Source organism: Prinia subflava, chromosome 4, assembly GCF_021018805.1.
Source record: "Prinia subflava isolate CZ2003 ecotype Zambia chromosome 4, Cam_Psub_1.2, whole genome shotgun sequence".
Taxonomy (NCBI): domain Eukaryota; kingdom Metazoa; phylum Chordata; class Aves; order Passeriformes; family Cisticolidae; genus Prinia; species Prinia subflava.
In genome coordinates, this window is record NC_086250.1 from 60,091,953 (window position 1) to 60,105,752 (window position 13,800).

The 13,800-nt window shown below is 40.1% G+C and overlaps 1 protein-coding gene across 1 annotated transcript in view; it reads left to right on the top strand.

Annotated features, from left to right (window-relative positions):
- COG5 (component of oligomeric golgi complex 5) overlaps positions 1 to 13,800 on the top strand; it is a 185,500-nt gene that overhangs the window by 159,658 nt on the left and 12,042 nt on the right. The window contains exons 15-18 of the mRNA XM_063396871.1: positions 3,490 to 3,600; positions 4,970 to 5,032; positions 5,855 to 5,958; positions 7,304 to 7,541. Coding sequence (XP_063252941.1) covers positions 3,490 to 3,600; positions 4,970 to 5,032; positions 5,855 to 5,958; positions 7,304 to 7,541 — 516 coding nt within the window. The remainder of the gene's footprint in view (positions 1 to 3,489; positions 3,601 to 4,969; positions 5,033 to 5,854; positions 5,959 to 7,303; positions 7,542 to 13,800) is intronic.

Here is a 13,800-nt window from a genome sequence, read left to right on the forward strand (position 1 = left end):
CACATTTCAACCTCCTACTTTAGAAAAAACATTCATACATATGTCAGAAAGGCACTATCTCCCAGTGTTTCTTTCTCATTTCAGCTTAACAGCTGCCCTTTCTGTTTTTCAATGCTGCGTGGGACAGAAGCTCACATTCACATTTTTTAGGGCACCACGAGACACAGCCTTAGTCCCAGTGCCTGGATGCATGGTACAGACAGTCCTGGCTAGTATTTCCTGGTGGGACACCTCTCTGCCTCCTCTTCCTCACGAGCATCCCGTGTTGGCAGCGTGCTCATAGCTCCTGTTGGCACAGGGAGCTCACACTGACGTGTCACCTGCTGCAGAATTGATGCTTGTTGGGGAATGGGTGCCTGTGCTACTGCCCGTGGAATTACTGTAAACAGCAGACAGGCTTGAGGTAAAAGCAGAAACAATTTAACCAACTGAAATGAAGAGCGTAAGAAATCGATTGCTATACTTAAGGCAGATACAGAAATGTGGAACAATTACAGTCCTTGTTGCTGCTCATTCAGGTCTGGCTTCAACATCGTTTCTTTTCCTTTGTTTTCAGCTAGCAGGCTCAAACCAGACTAACTCCCAGGGTGACTGACAGCTCCCTTGAGATGGGATCTGGCCTTCAGCTGCACTTGGTCTTTAACTTGTTTCCCAGAATAGATTCTGATTTGGGATGAAGTCACTCCTTGTGTGCCCCCTGTTTCTGCTGAGCATAATTCACCCTTCCTGGCCTTCTGCATTTCAGGATATATCTGACTACATAAAAAAGCATCTGATTTTTTTTCAGTGCCTTCATCAGAAAGAAGGCCTGTGGACTATGTCTTTCAGGCAGCCTGAGCAGGCGTGCACAGGCTTCACACTTATTTGACTTAACCTATTTACACAATGCAATCCCCAGTGGCCAGATAACAGAGGAAGAGTTACATTACTGCTGGGTTTAAATGCATAACCTGTGTCTAGCAGAACTTAAAAAGCCCTTTCTATATAAAAGAGAATGATAAATGTGAATTGTTGATAAAACCCGGTATGTTGGAAAAGAAACTGAGGGGTGGTTTCTGTGTACAGTAAAAGGGCCATAAGCCTGGTTTCTGGGAACCAGGGAGACACAATAATGACATTTTTCCTAACTGGATGTATGATTGTATAATGGATATAAGAGGTGTCAAGAATTCAGTCTGAGGCATTAGAATACTGGAATAATGATAAACTGTCTGAAATCCAGACTCTTGCCAGTGACAGTGTATGTACATGAACCAAACTGGACAGAGTGCAGAACTTTCTTGCCTTGAGTCAAAGTCAGAGAAATCATTGTGGTGACAGCAAGAGAGACTTCTGTAAATGGCAGGACACCCGTGCCCATGTAGGTGCCAGGTCACACCTTCAGGAGAAATAGTCCTAGAGAGCCCTGGGCTGCCCAGTTCCAACTGCTAGTTACAAGAGTCTGGTTTTTCCTCTTTGCTTTAGACCAGTGGTTTTAGGATGTACAAGGGATCAGCACATCTAAGTGTCAAAGTTCAAGTGGGTTAGGTAAAGAAAATTCAATATTGTAAACAGTTTTACAAAAATTAGTGTTTTTAAGGTATTTTCAAATTTTGCCTGAATTTCTTGTTATTGCAGAAGGATTATGTTTGTACTCATTAATGGTTTTACTTGCCAGTTAAGCTTTTTCACCAGCAGAAGAGATAGAGTCCAATGTCTTAAGAAATTACTGAGAAACTCTGAGGAACTGAAATTTAAGTAACTGAGATGAAAAATTTTACTGGTTTAATAGTCTCTTTTATGTTTAATAGTTGTAAATAGTTGTGCAAAAATATAAATGAGTCTGTATAGTACTTAAAGCATGTAGAAGAAGGTTATTTGTGTCTGGGAGGGTGGTCAGCAGGGTGGACAGGGTCTTTCTTTGCACAGCTGTTTTGTTACTAATATTTGAAGCTGTAAATGTGAGAAGCAGAATTCTAAAAACCAGTCAGGTCTGTCAAATAGAAGTACCTGGAAGGAAACAGGGATGTTGTGGCTCACATGGCTGTTCTCTCCAGGGAGGCAGGAAAATGCTGATATGTTTGTCATCCAGTTTAAAGATACATTTTGATGTCAAATAATTGAAGGTACGTTGGAAAGGATCTTTCCTTCTGCAAAGGCCTCAGAAATCTATTTATCCTGAAATAATCCCTAAATTTGAAGAAAAATAAATGAACTGATATTGTCACCACAGTGCTGTGAATAAATCAGAGTTCCTGGGTGCTTGCAAAAACCCGTCTAAAACTTCTACATTAGCAATGCTGGAAAATACTAGATAACTGTGCTTGTATGCTGTTTATGTTTATGCTGTGTGGAAGTTATGGGAAGTATGGGAAGAGTCTTTCAGTGGTAGAGATTCACTGTTTCTCATAAGTTAAAAGCTTTCATATTATATTTGTTTCTTTTGTTCTTAAACAATTATTGCTCTATTACTACTCAGTTTTAGTTTAGGAGCTTTCTGTAGGACCTACAACTGTGTTAGACACACTCCATGAAAGCCTCTTTACCATTTGCTCAGTGCGTTGGATACGTTTTTACTGAGAGACTTTTGGAGCTAGGCATCTTCAGGGATTTCCTGGAGGATAATTCTGTATCCTGAAACACAGATAACTAGTTGGGTAATTATATCTCAGTAAAGCCTTCTTTTAATAGGTATTCTTGCTTTAATGTTAAGATGTATGTCTAGAACTCATATAACCATTTGTGAAATCTTTGTATTTCTGCAGCTTTGAGTGCACAAGAAAATTTTTGTTTGTTTACCAATTGCAGTTTATTATTTTTTAAATTACAAATCTATGCTGTGGTATCTTCAAGAAACTGTTCCATAGTTAGTGGCTATTTGTGTATCATTCTGGAACTTAGATTTCTGACGTAATAAAAAAATGCATGCTTTGTGCAGTTTAAATATGAAGAAATGTTTCTTTGGTTTTTGCTGAAAGATTCATAGATAGAACTCTTTAATGACAGGTCTAGCAGTTTTGATCCTTGTAGTCCTATTTTTCTGTTGACTTGTAAGCCTCTAATATATACAGAGCTCTAAGCCATCTATTAGAAAAAGCACAGCTTTTAAGAAGCTTGAATGGTTGTCAGAAGGACAGACTGAGGGCACACAGAAAAATGTACATTGCTCATAGGGAAAAGCTGCTGGTAGTTTATTGGGCTTCCTCAGGTAGGTGATTTCACCTGACTTTTAGATTACAAGGTTGAAGTTTTGCTGGGACTAGGTATCTCCTGGAGATCTGGGTCTCAGTGCTGTGGTTTGTGAGCTGAGACAGTTTCACAAGGTTCCTGTTGCTGTTGTTCAGGCTGTTTAACCCGAAGATGGAAATTCTATGAATTATGAATTAACGAGGGTTAAATGGAAGAGCATTGGGTAGTGAGGGCCTGTGGCTTTCTGCTGTGGTTGAAGTTCAGTTTGGGGAGGTGCACCATTTAAAGAGTTGGTACCCACAATTTCTGTGATCACTGCAGCTGTCTACTCAAGGAGATGCCAGCCAGGTGATTGGGCCACTGACAGAGGGCCAGAGGAGGAACGTGGCTGTGGTCAATTCTCTGTACAAGCTGCACCAGGCTGTTCTGAAGGTAGGCTTCTCTTGGTATTTCCCTTCTTTCCCTAACGTTATATTCTTGTTCCATCCTGTGCATATGCTCCATTTAGCGAATCAGAACCCTTGACAAATACAGCCCAATTCTGTGTTAAGAGCTGCGCCTTGCTGGGCATTTGTACAGCTCTTTGAGACTGGGCTGGCCCTTGTAAGCCCCACTACAGGACAAATTGTCAATATCAGAAGAATAAAGATATGTTATAGAGCATAATCACATCTGACAGCAGTTACTTTGTGAGCATAAACAATTGAACTTTTGTTTTTGTTATCTGTCTTTGTACTCATCAGCCTGATAGCCCCCTTGTTGCATCTGCTTCAGCCCAAGCTGCTTTTTTCAGAAGACCTTCAATGCTTCCCCACAGTTGTGGCTAAACGGAAAAGGGGAAGGAAAGGGTGAAATCTAGAAAAGCAATACCTCACAGATAGCTCCATACATTATTACTGTGACTAAAGTCTGGGCTGGAAATTTTTCAGGACTAATCACATTTATGAATAATTCAAATTTACTGGTTTAGTGATGCCAGTTGCTACATAGTCTTTGTAAAATTAACCAAACAGATATACTGGTAGTTGCAGTTAATCGTATTTAGATCCTAGCCTGATTAGAAAAAATATCATGAGTACTCCTGACTCTAGATATAGTCAAAGAATTTTAAAAAATGCTAAAAAGCCTATAAAATTTCCTTGGATTTTGCAAACAGATGGCAGATCAACTTTTAAGTCTGCTTTCTCTGATGTACTTAGTAATGAACCTCATGTGTCTTAGTGTTGGAGGGAGATCTGATATGATTCAGTCTTGGAGTTCAGTACTTATCTGGCTTAAAAATACTATTGTGTAGCACATTCAAGACTATAAGGAAATTGGTAGAATAGTCCTTCAGATCATTCCTTGACTCTCAATTTTAATATTGTTTTAGCTGTACATAAACAACTATTTAACATGTTGAGCTGTAATAGTCATAATACTGAGAAAGAACAACCATTCCTTCAAATATTTGCCACAGAGCTGCTTGTATAGCTCTCCATGAATTCTATACTTAGCAGTGGGAGAATACACTAGTTATTTTTATTCTGATTCTGTTAGCCCTTCAGCTAAATTTCAGCTTAACTCCATTGAGTCATTTCTTTGCCAAGGCAGAAGCAGAGTCCATTGGAAATCTGAGAGCAAAGGACTGACACTGATGCATTGGAAATTCTGTCTGTATAAAGCACACTTGATACTTTTCTGTAGCTGTGTAAACACTCATTACTAAGGATAACTCAGTATGTTTTTAAATTATGCTGAATATTATGGATTCTAATAATTTTTGAATGCTGCCTATTAACAATTACTTTCCAATTTTTAGGTTATTACCAGCCAGAGCTCATTTCCAGCAGCTGCTGAGCAAACGGTCACAACTGCCTTAAAGGTAATTGAATGTCCATATGCTTCAGGGGTAGGACTTTATTGGTTACACTTAAAATGGGCATGTATTTCCCACATATTATTTTACATCAGTATATGTAGTAACAGGTATACAAATATTCTGACATTTCTAATTTATTGTATCTGCAGCTACATATGTGTTACCTGTGCCAAATCACTGCTTGAGTCGTGCTTGTATTCAGAATATTCTCGTAATGGTCAGAACACAGATGTCATCTGACTGTGAAAATAAATGTCTTTCTCTGCAGCATCACACAGCAATAGCTGGATCCTTCATCACCCCCTTCCTCCTCCGACAGATACATCAAATTATAATTTTTATGTGACCTGGTGCATTCCTGGAGGGGATGTGGATGGTGGTGCAGGCTCTGTGGATGACAGCTCTCCAAGTCTGTCCTGCTGGGCACTGACCTGGGAGGGGTTGTGTGCAGGGGAATGAGGGGCAGGGAGGGGTTGTGTGCAGGGGAATGAGGGGCAGCTTGTGTCTGGGGATTGAACAGCTGAGCCAGGTGTGCACCAAAACATGTACGTGTGCAAACCAGGAATGCCAAATTGCTGTGCACCTTTTTAAAGGAAGGCTTCACACAGAGGCAGCAAGAAGCTTTATTTCTGTACTTTACTGGTAAAATCAGTTAAAGAGAAATGTTATCTTTAGGTTTGCTTCTGTTACTTAGCATTTTCTAATGCAGAATAATAAAATTCACTGATAAAATGAACAGTTTCCTAAGGTATTTTTGAGGTGTCAAAATCCAAATGCTTCTAGTTTTTGTTTCCTTACTTCTGCCTTTTTCTTATTCTATTTTAGGCAGTCCATGATCTAATGGGTAGTGCTGTTCAGCCGCTACTGAACTCTGTAGGAGATTCAGTGGAAGCTATTATCATCACTATGCACCAGGAGGATTTTTCTGGGTAACTAGAAATATCTTTTAAATTTACCATTGCTCTAGTTAGATGTCCTGCGTGTCTGTAATAGATTGTTATTGCCACAATGTCCTTGAAGCAAGAGTGCTTGTTTGCTGAGGGGAAGGCGATGCTTTATGGTTAATGAACACAGGAAGCAGAATTACACCTATCTGTTGAAACAGATTAATCAGGTAGCGTCTGTCTTCTTTCCCTCCTCCTTTTTTTATTCATATCTGTTGAGTAAAATTCATTTCAAATAGAAAAAGAAAGCTGACAAGAGGCCATTTTTGTGCTTAAAAAAGTCCTTTTGCTTTCAAAATGTGCTTTTTTTGGACAGTCTTCAGAACTGTCAGGTTCCTGTTTCTCAAAGCATGTAGCCTCTGATGTAATAGTTAAAATTAACTTTTTAAAAAATTTAAATCTCAGGTTCAGTATGTTATGCTGTTTTCCCATAGCATTTTCATTAAAATTTTCAGGATTCTTTACGTGCCAAGATCTTGAGTCTGATGTATAATTGAGACTTCCTTCCTAAATTTTATTTTGGTTGTCATGTCTGTTCTGACATTGCTTGTATCATCATTGATTGTCCTGTTTTCTGTCTTGAAAATTCACTGAAAATAGTATCTTTTCAGAGATGCTTTGAATTTTCCTTTTGACTTTTTTTTTAACAGTATTTTACCCTTACCCTCTTTTGGCACCAGTAGCACAATACCTCTCTTGGTGGGTAAACAGTTTCCAGCCAAAGGCTCAGTTGTGTTTGATAGCCTGTGTGTTCTTCTAAATTTGGAAGAGCTCTTTTACCTGACTGTCAGTCAAAGAAAGAGAAAGAGGATTGGTTTATGTCCAGGGGCTCCTGTGCTGCTTCTGTGACCCTGACTTTGTAATCCTGGGTTTGGAGGAATCTAGGAGACCAATCCTATACAGAGAACAGGTTTGGGATTGACAGGCTGAATTGGTAACCCTGTGACATATGTTTATACCTTATGATCTGCTATTAGAGTTTTAAATCGACAACTGGGACATTCATATTTAGGATCTGGATTTCAGGTGTAGGCTCCAAACTGAAGGAGGCTCTGCAAAGTAGGTAGGAGTGGGGTGTTTCCCTTTATCATGCTGTTTCTTGTTTAATCTTTTAATTCTTCATGGGCATGGCTGATAAAAAGATATTTTCTGAGTATAGTTTCAGGGAGAGCTACATGCTCCATATTCTGAGTGGGAATGAGACTCTGCAATTCATGCCATGACTTGGTGGGGCCGGAAAAAATTTAAAAGAATCTAATAGGTTTTGGTTATGTTTAAAGATGAATTTAGCTGCCCCTATTTCTTTTTATTCTCTTTTTTTTTTTTTCAGATCATTATCCAGCTCAGGAAAACCAGATGTCCCTTGTTCTCTCTACATGAAAGAGCTTCAGGGTTTTATAGCAAGAGTCATGAGCGACTACTTCAGACATTTTGAGTGTTTTGACTTTGTCTTTGATAACACTGAAGCCATGGCTCAAAGAGCAATTGAACTTTTCATTCGCCATGCCAGTCTAATAAGGCCCCTCGGTGAAGGTGGGAAGATGCGCCTGGCAGCGGATTTTGCACAGGTATCCTCAGTACTGATTCCTGCTTTTTAGTGTCATTTCACAGATTTCACTGAAAGGTATCAATGCTTTTGTCCCCACTGAAGTGTGAACAGGCAGTTGTCGATATTAGTGCGTTCTGGGTCTAAACATCCTCTCTGATAAGATCCGGGATCCTGAGAAGTGCATCCACTAAGTGTTGAAGATCCCTCATCACTGTAAGGCACATTCAGGGAGGTCTGGCAGCTTCCTGTGCAGGTGACTGCTGCATTTAAATTCAGCTGCCTCTTCGGCACATCTGTCATTTGCCACCATTCATTCACTTCATTCTTTCTCTCTCTTCTAATGCAATATGGTGTGTCACCTCCTTAATCACTCTATATATCACAGTGCCCACTGTGGTTAATGGCTAACTGAGCTGCTTTGCAGTGAAGGAGACAAGCTCAAGAAATATCAATATCCTGGGGAAGAGCTGCCCTATTGGAAACAGAAGGGCAGCTGCCTTGTGGGATTCTCTTCATGACCCAATTGACTGACCTGCCTCTCAGCTTTACCTAACTCCTGTGCTGGACTAAACCACAAAAGAAACTGCCATATTCACATCCACTGCCTGTCTGTGTTTTCTACTATATTAACATTTAATCTGTCAGCAGTACCACTGTATGGTTAACATGCCAAAGAATCAGGCATCCACAGATCAGTGTGAGGCTGCCATTTATTATTATCCAGACCAGCTGCCTGCATACTGAGTGCTGCTTTTGACTGGTAGGTAACAGGTAGGAGAGAAAGGCAGGGAGAGAGGAATTGCTGCCACCTCCACTCCTTCTTGTGGCTGTTTTGTATCATTTGCCTGTGAGTTACATACTCCTGAGTAAAATTTTTTTATTCAATACTCAAAAATAGCAAATCAGCCCTTAACCACAGAGATGAAGCGGAAGTTTTCAATTGCTTTCAGTGAGGAGGTTCCATTCCCTTCTCTATTTTGAAGACAATGGCATAAAATTGGAAGCAAAAACAGGACACTTGACTCTTCCTGTGGAAGGAATAGAGATAATTTTTGTAATTTATGCTAATTTTAACTAAAGTCATATAAATTTGGAAAATATTTTTCACCTGATTCTACCATAAAAGCATCTGATCTAAGCACCTGTTATAATCTAAAAATGTAACTCGTTTATAATTTTTTAAACACTGATTTTTCCTATTCTGACATGGACTGGTTTTTAAGTGAAAAATAAAGGTATGTTTTCCTGGAGTGTAGAGGAATTTGCATCGTCTTCCCTGCTGTGCTGAGTGTAACTCCTGAATGGACAACTGTGTAGAGATAAATATTCTGATATCTTTTGTACCACAGAATCAAAAAAAAAGGGTTTAAATTTCATTCCTGTCTCCTGCCTTCAACTGTTTCTGTATCTGGGGACTTGTGTTTTTCTTTTCTTCATATTGCACTGTATTCTTGGCTTGTTTAAAAATGGGCTTAAGACAAATCCGTGTCCAACCAGCTGCATGGAGCCAACTCAGTGCTCACTGTGTGCCTTTGAGCATCTCTGCACAGAGCTCCTCTGGGTGTCCCAGAATGGCCTGGTCACTCTAACCTCTTGCTCAGGATAGAAGAGAAAGGACTGAAACATTTTGTATGTGGATGCTGCCTTATATCCATGTTTTCTGGGCTGTGTGCTCCTCCCAAAAACGTGGTGGATTTTGTGCACGTTTTGTGCCTGGGAGCCTGGCAGGAAGGTGGCTGTTGCTCTGACCCAGCCAGGAGTCCTGGTGTAAATGCAGCTTTAATCCTAATGAGGACCAGGAGAGGTTGCTGCTGCTTTGGGCTGAGGAGGGCAGGGAGCAGGTATTTAGCTGGGCTGCTGGCCTGATGAGAAGGATAAATTTTTCCAAATGGCCATAAGTGCTGCGTGCAGGGTTTTTTTTCAGTCCCAGAAAGGCACTGCATTGTTGGACTAAAGCCAAACCCAAAGGAAACAACCTGCCTGGAAAGATACTGTGTGTAGGAGTAGGTTTGTTTATAAACTGTTTTCACTTGTGTTCTATCTTGTACAGTAACTTTGAATTTTCTCTGTGCAAAAAAAGGGTTACATGTTCCTGCTCAGAACTGACTTTTGATATCTAAAACCCCTTCTGGTATTTCGGGGTTGCTTGCAAGCAAAAGACCTGGGCAGAAATCTGTCCAGAAGCTTTGATTAGTTCGAGTTCTTATTATAAACACATATGCAATGAATCAAATAACCTCTGATTGCATCAGATTTTGGGTAGCTCATGCTTCTTCACATTCTTTCAGGGCACTCACCGAGTTCCAGCTGCCTTATACTCAGCAAGAATAGCTTTGGCTGAGAGTCTGATTTGAAAATCTTTGCACTGAAAACGTGTTTTACTGATAAGTTGCCTCAAAACAACAGGTGTCCACACAGAAGGGAAAAAAGGGATTTCAAGTTCTCTTCATTCAGAACTGGGTTTGCTGAGGTGCATAACAGCCAATTTTCTGGAGTGAGGCTCAGCTACTCATACATTTGGAATGACTGCTGGAGCTCTGTTGAATTCTGTCTTACCCGTGTGCAGTGTCAGGGTTGCATTTGGCTGTCCTGTGCATTGCAGATTTCTCAGCAGTGACACTAGGTGTGTGCTACTGTGACACCTGTAAACAGAGCTATGAAAGATGCCTGAATATCATTAATGTGATTTCATGTAAATCAGTGCTTACAGGAACACGGGAACATTGCAAGCCCTAGGAAATGTGCACAGCACTGCAAGGTTATTGTCAAGTGCAGTGCCACAGTTCCTTGGGAGTCTCATTTGAAACATTTCCAGTCTACGGGGGCTGAGTTCAGCTCTTTTCATGCTCTCAGTTTTTATGCAAGCAATTGCACAAGATTACTTTTCAGTTTACTCCTGTATATTCCCGAATCAGCTTGTTTTATTTGGTTTTGTATTTTCAAGATGCCCATAATTCAATATTCACATATTTAATACAAAGTTTCACTTTTTAATTCAGTACTTGTCAAGCTGAAAAAAAATGTTCTCCTGGAGGCAAGCAAGCCAGCAAGCCCTGATGGTTTTCAACACTTCTGTTTCTGGGGAGTGCAAGTTCTTCTCCAGAGGATCTTTTAACTTGCTTGGTATTCAGAGTTGTTGCAGCACTTAGGCACACTTTGGGACTGTGGCAGGACTTCCCAAAACCTGATGGAAGAGCTGGACAATGCAGCAAAGAATGAACTATTTTTATGGGTCCTGTTTGAGTTGCTAATATTCTCTATACGCTTTCCTGTATTTCTGATCTATGTGTGATTTATGGTTGGGATTTTTGGCATTGTTCAGTACTGTGTTCAGACAGTTTTGATGAGATACAGTTTATGCTGCCACCAATGCTTCAGTCTTTCTCAAAAAATTACTGCAGAATATTTGGGTTTTATTGAATTTCCCTAGAAAAATGTTTTTATGGTAGAAGTTTACAAAGCTAAATTCTAGTGTAGAAGAGCTGTTCCTGTCTGCTGGCTAGCCTATGGTCAGAATCTGGTTTCCTGATTCAATATGTGACATTATAAAAGCAAGAATACTAGATATTTGGATTTTTTAAAATGTGGACAGATATGCTCCTTTGATGAAACATGATGATACAAGTGTAAAAGTACGTTTTATAATTTCTCCTAAAAAATTTCTAGTTTCATATGGAGAAGTGAGAGCAGCAGGATACTGTAATCACAGTTGTAGTCATAAAGACAGAAACTACTAAAGCTAAAATACATTTAATGTTTAGTGCTAATTATCTTCCTGGAAAGAGGGAATTATTTGTTGATATGTGTTATTTTAGAGGTGTTTCAGCTGAAGGATTTACTTAAACATTAACAGCAGTTTTGGAATTGCTGCACTGGAGAGAAATCAAATTGTACATCCCTTCAAGGCCAGCTTCTTTCATATAATAGTTCAACTCTTCTGCTCCCTTGCTTGTTAAAGCATTCTGTCCTGGTGAATGGCTAGAAAAATGCATTTTGAGGTAACATTTAAAAACTTGGGATTCATCTTGGCCAGGAGGAAATGTAATTGCTAAAAATTTAATGTTAAGATTTTCCAGCTGAAAAAACAGCTGTTTAAGTAATGAGAGATCTTGAAAATACCACAATAGGCACTAAACAATAACTTCACTATGGGTTTTTTTAAAGCAGTCTTCAATGTATATGCATTATCTGTATCTAGACTATGGATTAACTTCACCCTTGGGTTGCTGAACATAATCCAATTAGAGAAGCCAGGCATGTGATGTATTTTTTTCAATATGGCCAGCCAGTGAATAGTTCAACAGACAATTGACCACCTAGCCATGGGCTATGGCAGAGTCATATGAGAAGAAAAGATAATATTGCCTTTTTGGGCTTAGAGAGCATGAACCATTGAGAAAAGCATATGTTGGGCAGGAGCCTGCCACTGTGTCCTGCGAAGCATAGCAAACTACCATGAATAAATCATGGAAAAGCAATGGGTTTTGAACAAAGCTAGAAGAAACAAGTCATTAGGCCTTCTTCTGTTCTATCTGCTGCTTGCTTTTTGGCAAGCACATTCATCTCCTAGTGCTCCCCTTGGATTCTGTGTTAATTATTATATCATGTCAAGCCTTTTTGCTTACTGCTTGAACATCTGATTTATCACTAAATTTAACCTGCATGTTTGAATTTTCAAATCTGCAGTTTGAAAGGGAAATTTGGAAAAGAAACAGAAAATACTACTTACCCTTCTGTATGTAAAGCCCACAGGACATGGCAGAGTGAAAGGCTTTGCACATATGATACAAATACTGGCTGCCAACAGCCAAAAGCATCCCCTGATGTAAGAGCTCACTGACAAGCTTTGAAACTAAAGCTGTGTATCACAGCAAAGGCTGCCACAGTATAAACTCGCTGTGTGAATCAACAGTTGATGCCATTTCAGGTGATGACAGGTAACACAACCAAGAAGTGATGCACGCTCAGTTCTCTGCCCAATTCCAGCACCTTAAAAACAGCAGCTGTTCCAGTTGAATGGTTCCTCCCCAGCACTTGCTCCTGGGCTGGCACAAGGCACAGCAGAGACACTAAACCCCTCTCAGTGCCCTCAGAAATGATTGTGACAGCAGAAGGGTGCCGTAGCATCTCACCGTGTCACTGAGCTCAGGTAAACACCTCAAATTCAAGCAAAGAAAACAGTCTTGGTTATTATGTGAATTATACTTTTTATTGGAGCGAGATTGGGTTATAACACAAAGACTAGTATTGTAAATTTTAAAAAAAGAGTTTCTGTGGTTTATGTACATTTTTACCACATTAGTTTTCGCTCATTCCCACTCTTCATGAGTCAGTGTGAGATAGTATAGTATGCTGCAAAGCTTAAAAACAATATTTTTCTTTGGCAGCTATTACTTCACGAATCCACCATCTGCTGCCATTAAATCTATCTAGTTCTAGCAATACTAATAATTTCCTACAGAGAATAAAGGTTGAAGATGAAGTAATAGAATTTTCCAAAGTACTTTTTCTTCTTCAGTACTTAAGACTAAAAATTTTAATTTATGGAAACTAAAAAATACATTCAAGAGAATTCATTTAAATTTGTTTTAATAAGGAATTGGTTAAGCTGTAGAAAGTTTCACTTAACATCTCATTACTTCATATTATGTTCCAGGAGCGAAACAATCTTTTAAAACTTATTAAGCAAAATTATATTTTGCTATGCTGTTATTTCTTCCCCCTCATGAGTACCGTTTGATCCACACATCTCTGTTTCCGCAAGCCAGACTGGCAGATTGTTGCCTGTTATCAAAGTCCCTAAAGAACTTAATGGAATTATCTTCTCCCTGGTCCCTCACAGCTACAAGCCCACAGCTCCCACCAGAGCTGGGACACCAGCTCCTGCAGGATATCAGTCGCTTCCAGCTGCCCCCAGCCAGTACTGACGCCTGAAACAAAGCTCTGGAAAAATCAGCCTTGCTCCTATTTGTTTTTCAGCATCTGTGGGGTCCTTGTATCATGATGCAGCAAAGCATTCTTAGTTAGCTCCACGTTTTGGCTGCTTGCTCCTTATCCTGTGTGGCAGACCAGCCTCTTGGCTCCCACTTGTGCTCCTGGGGGACCTGGGGGAAGAACATGCTGAACTTGCTGAAAGCTTCATTGCAGCTTGGAGCACCTCCCTGCAGCAGCTCCCTGCAGAGCCTGCCTGTCCTGGGTGCCAGCAGATTCAGCATAGCACAGCAGCTGGTGGCTCCTGAGCCACAGGGACAATGACCTCCCACCGGCATGCAGGAGAG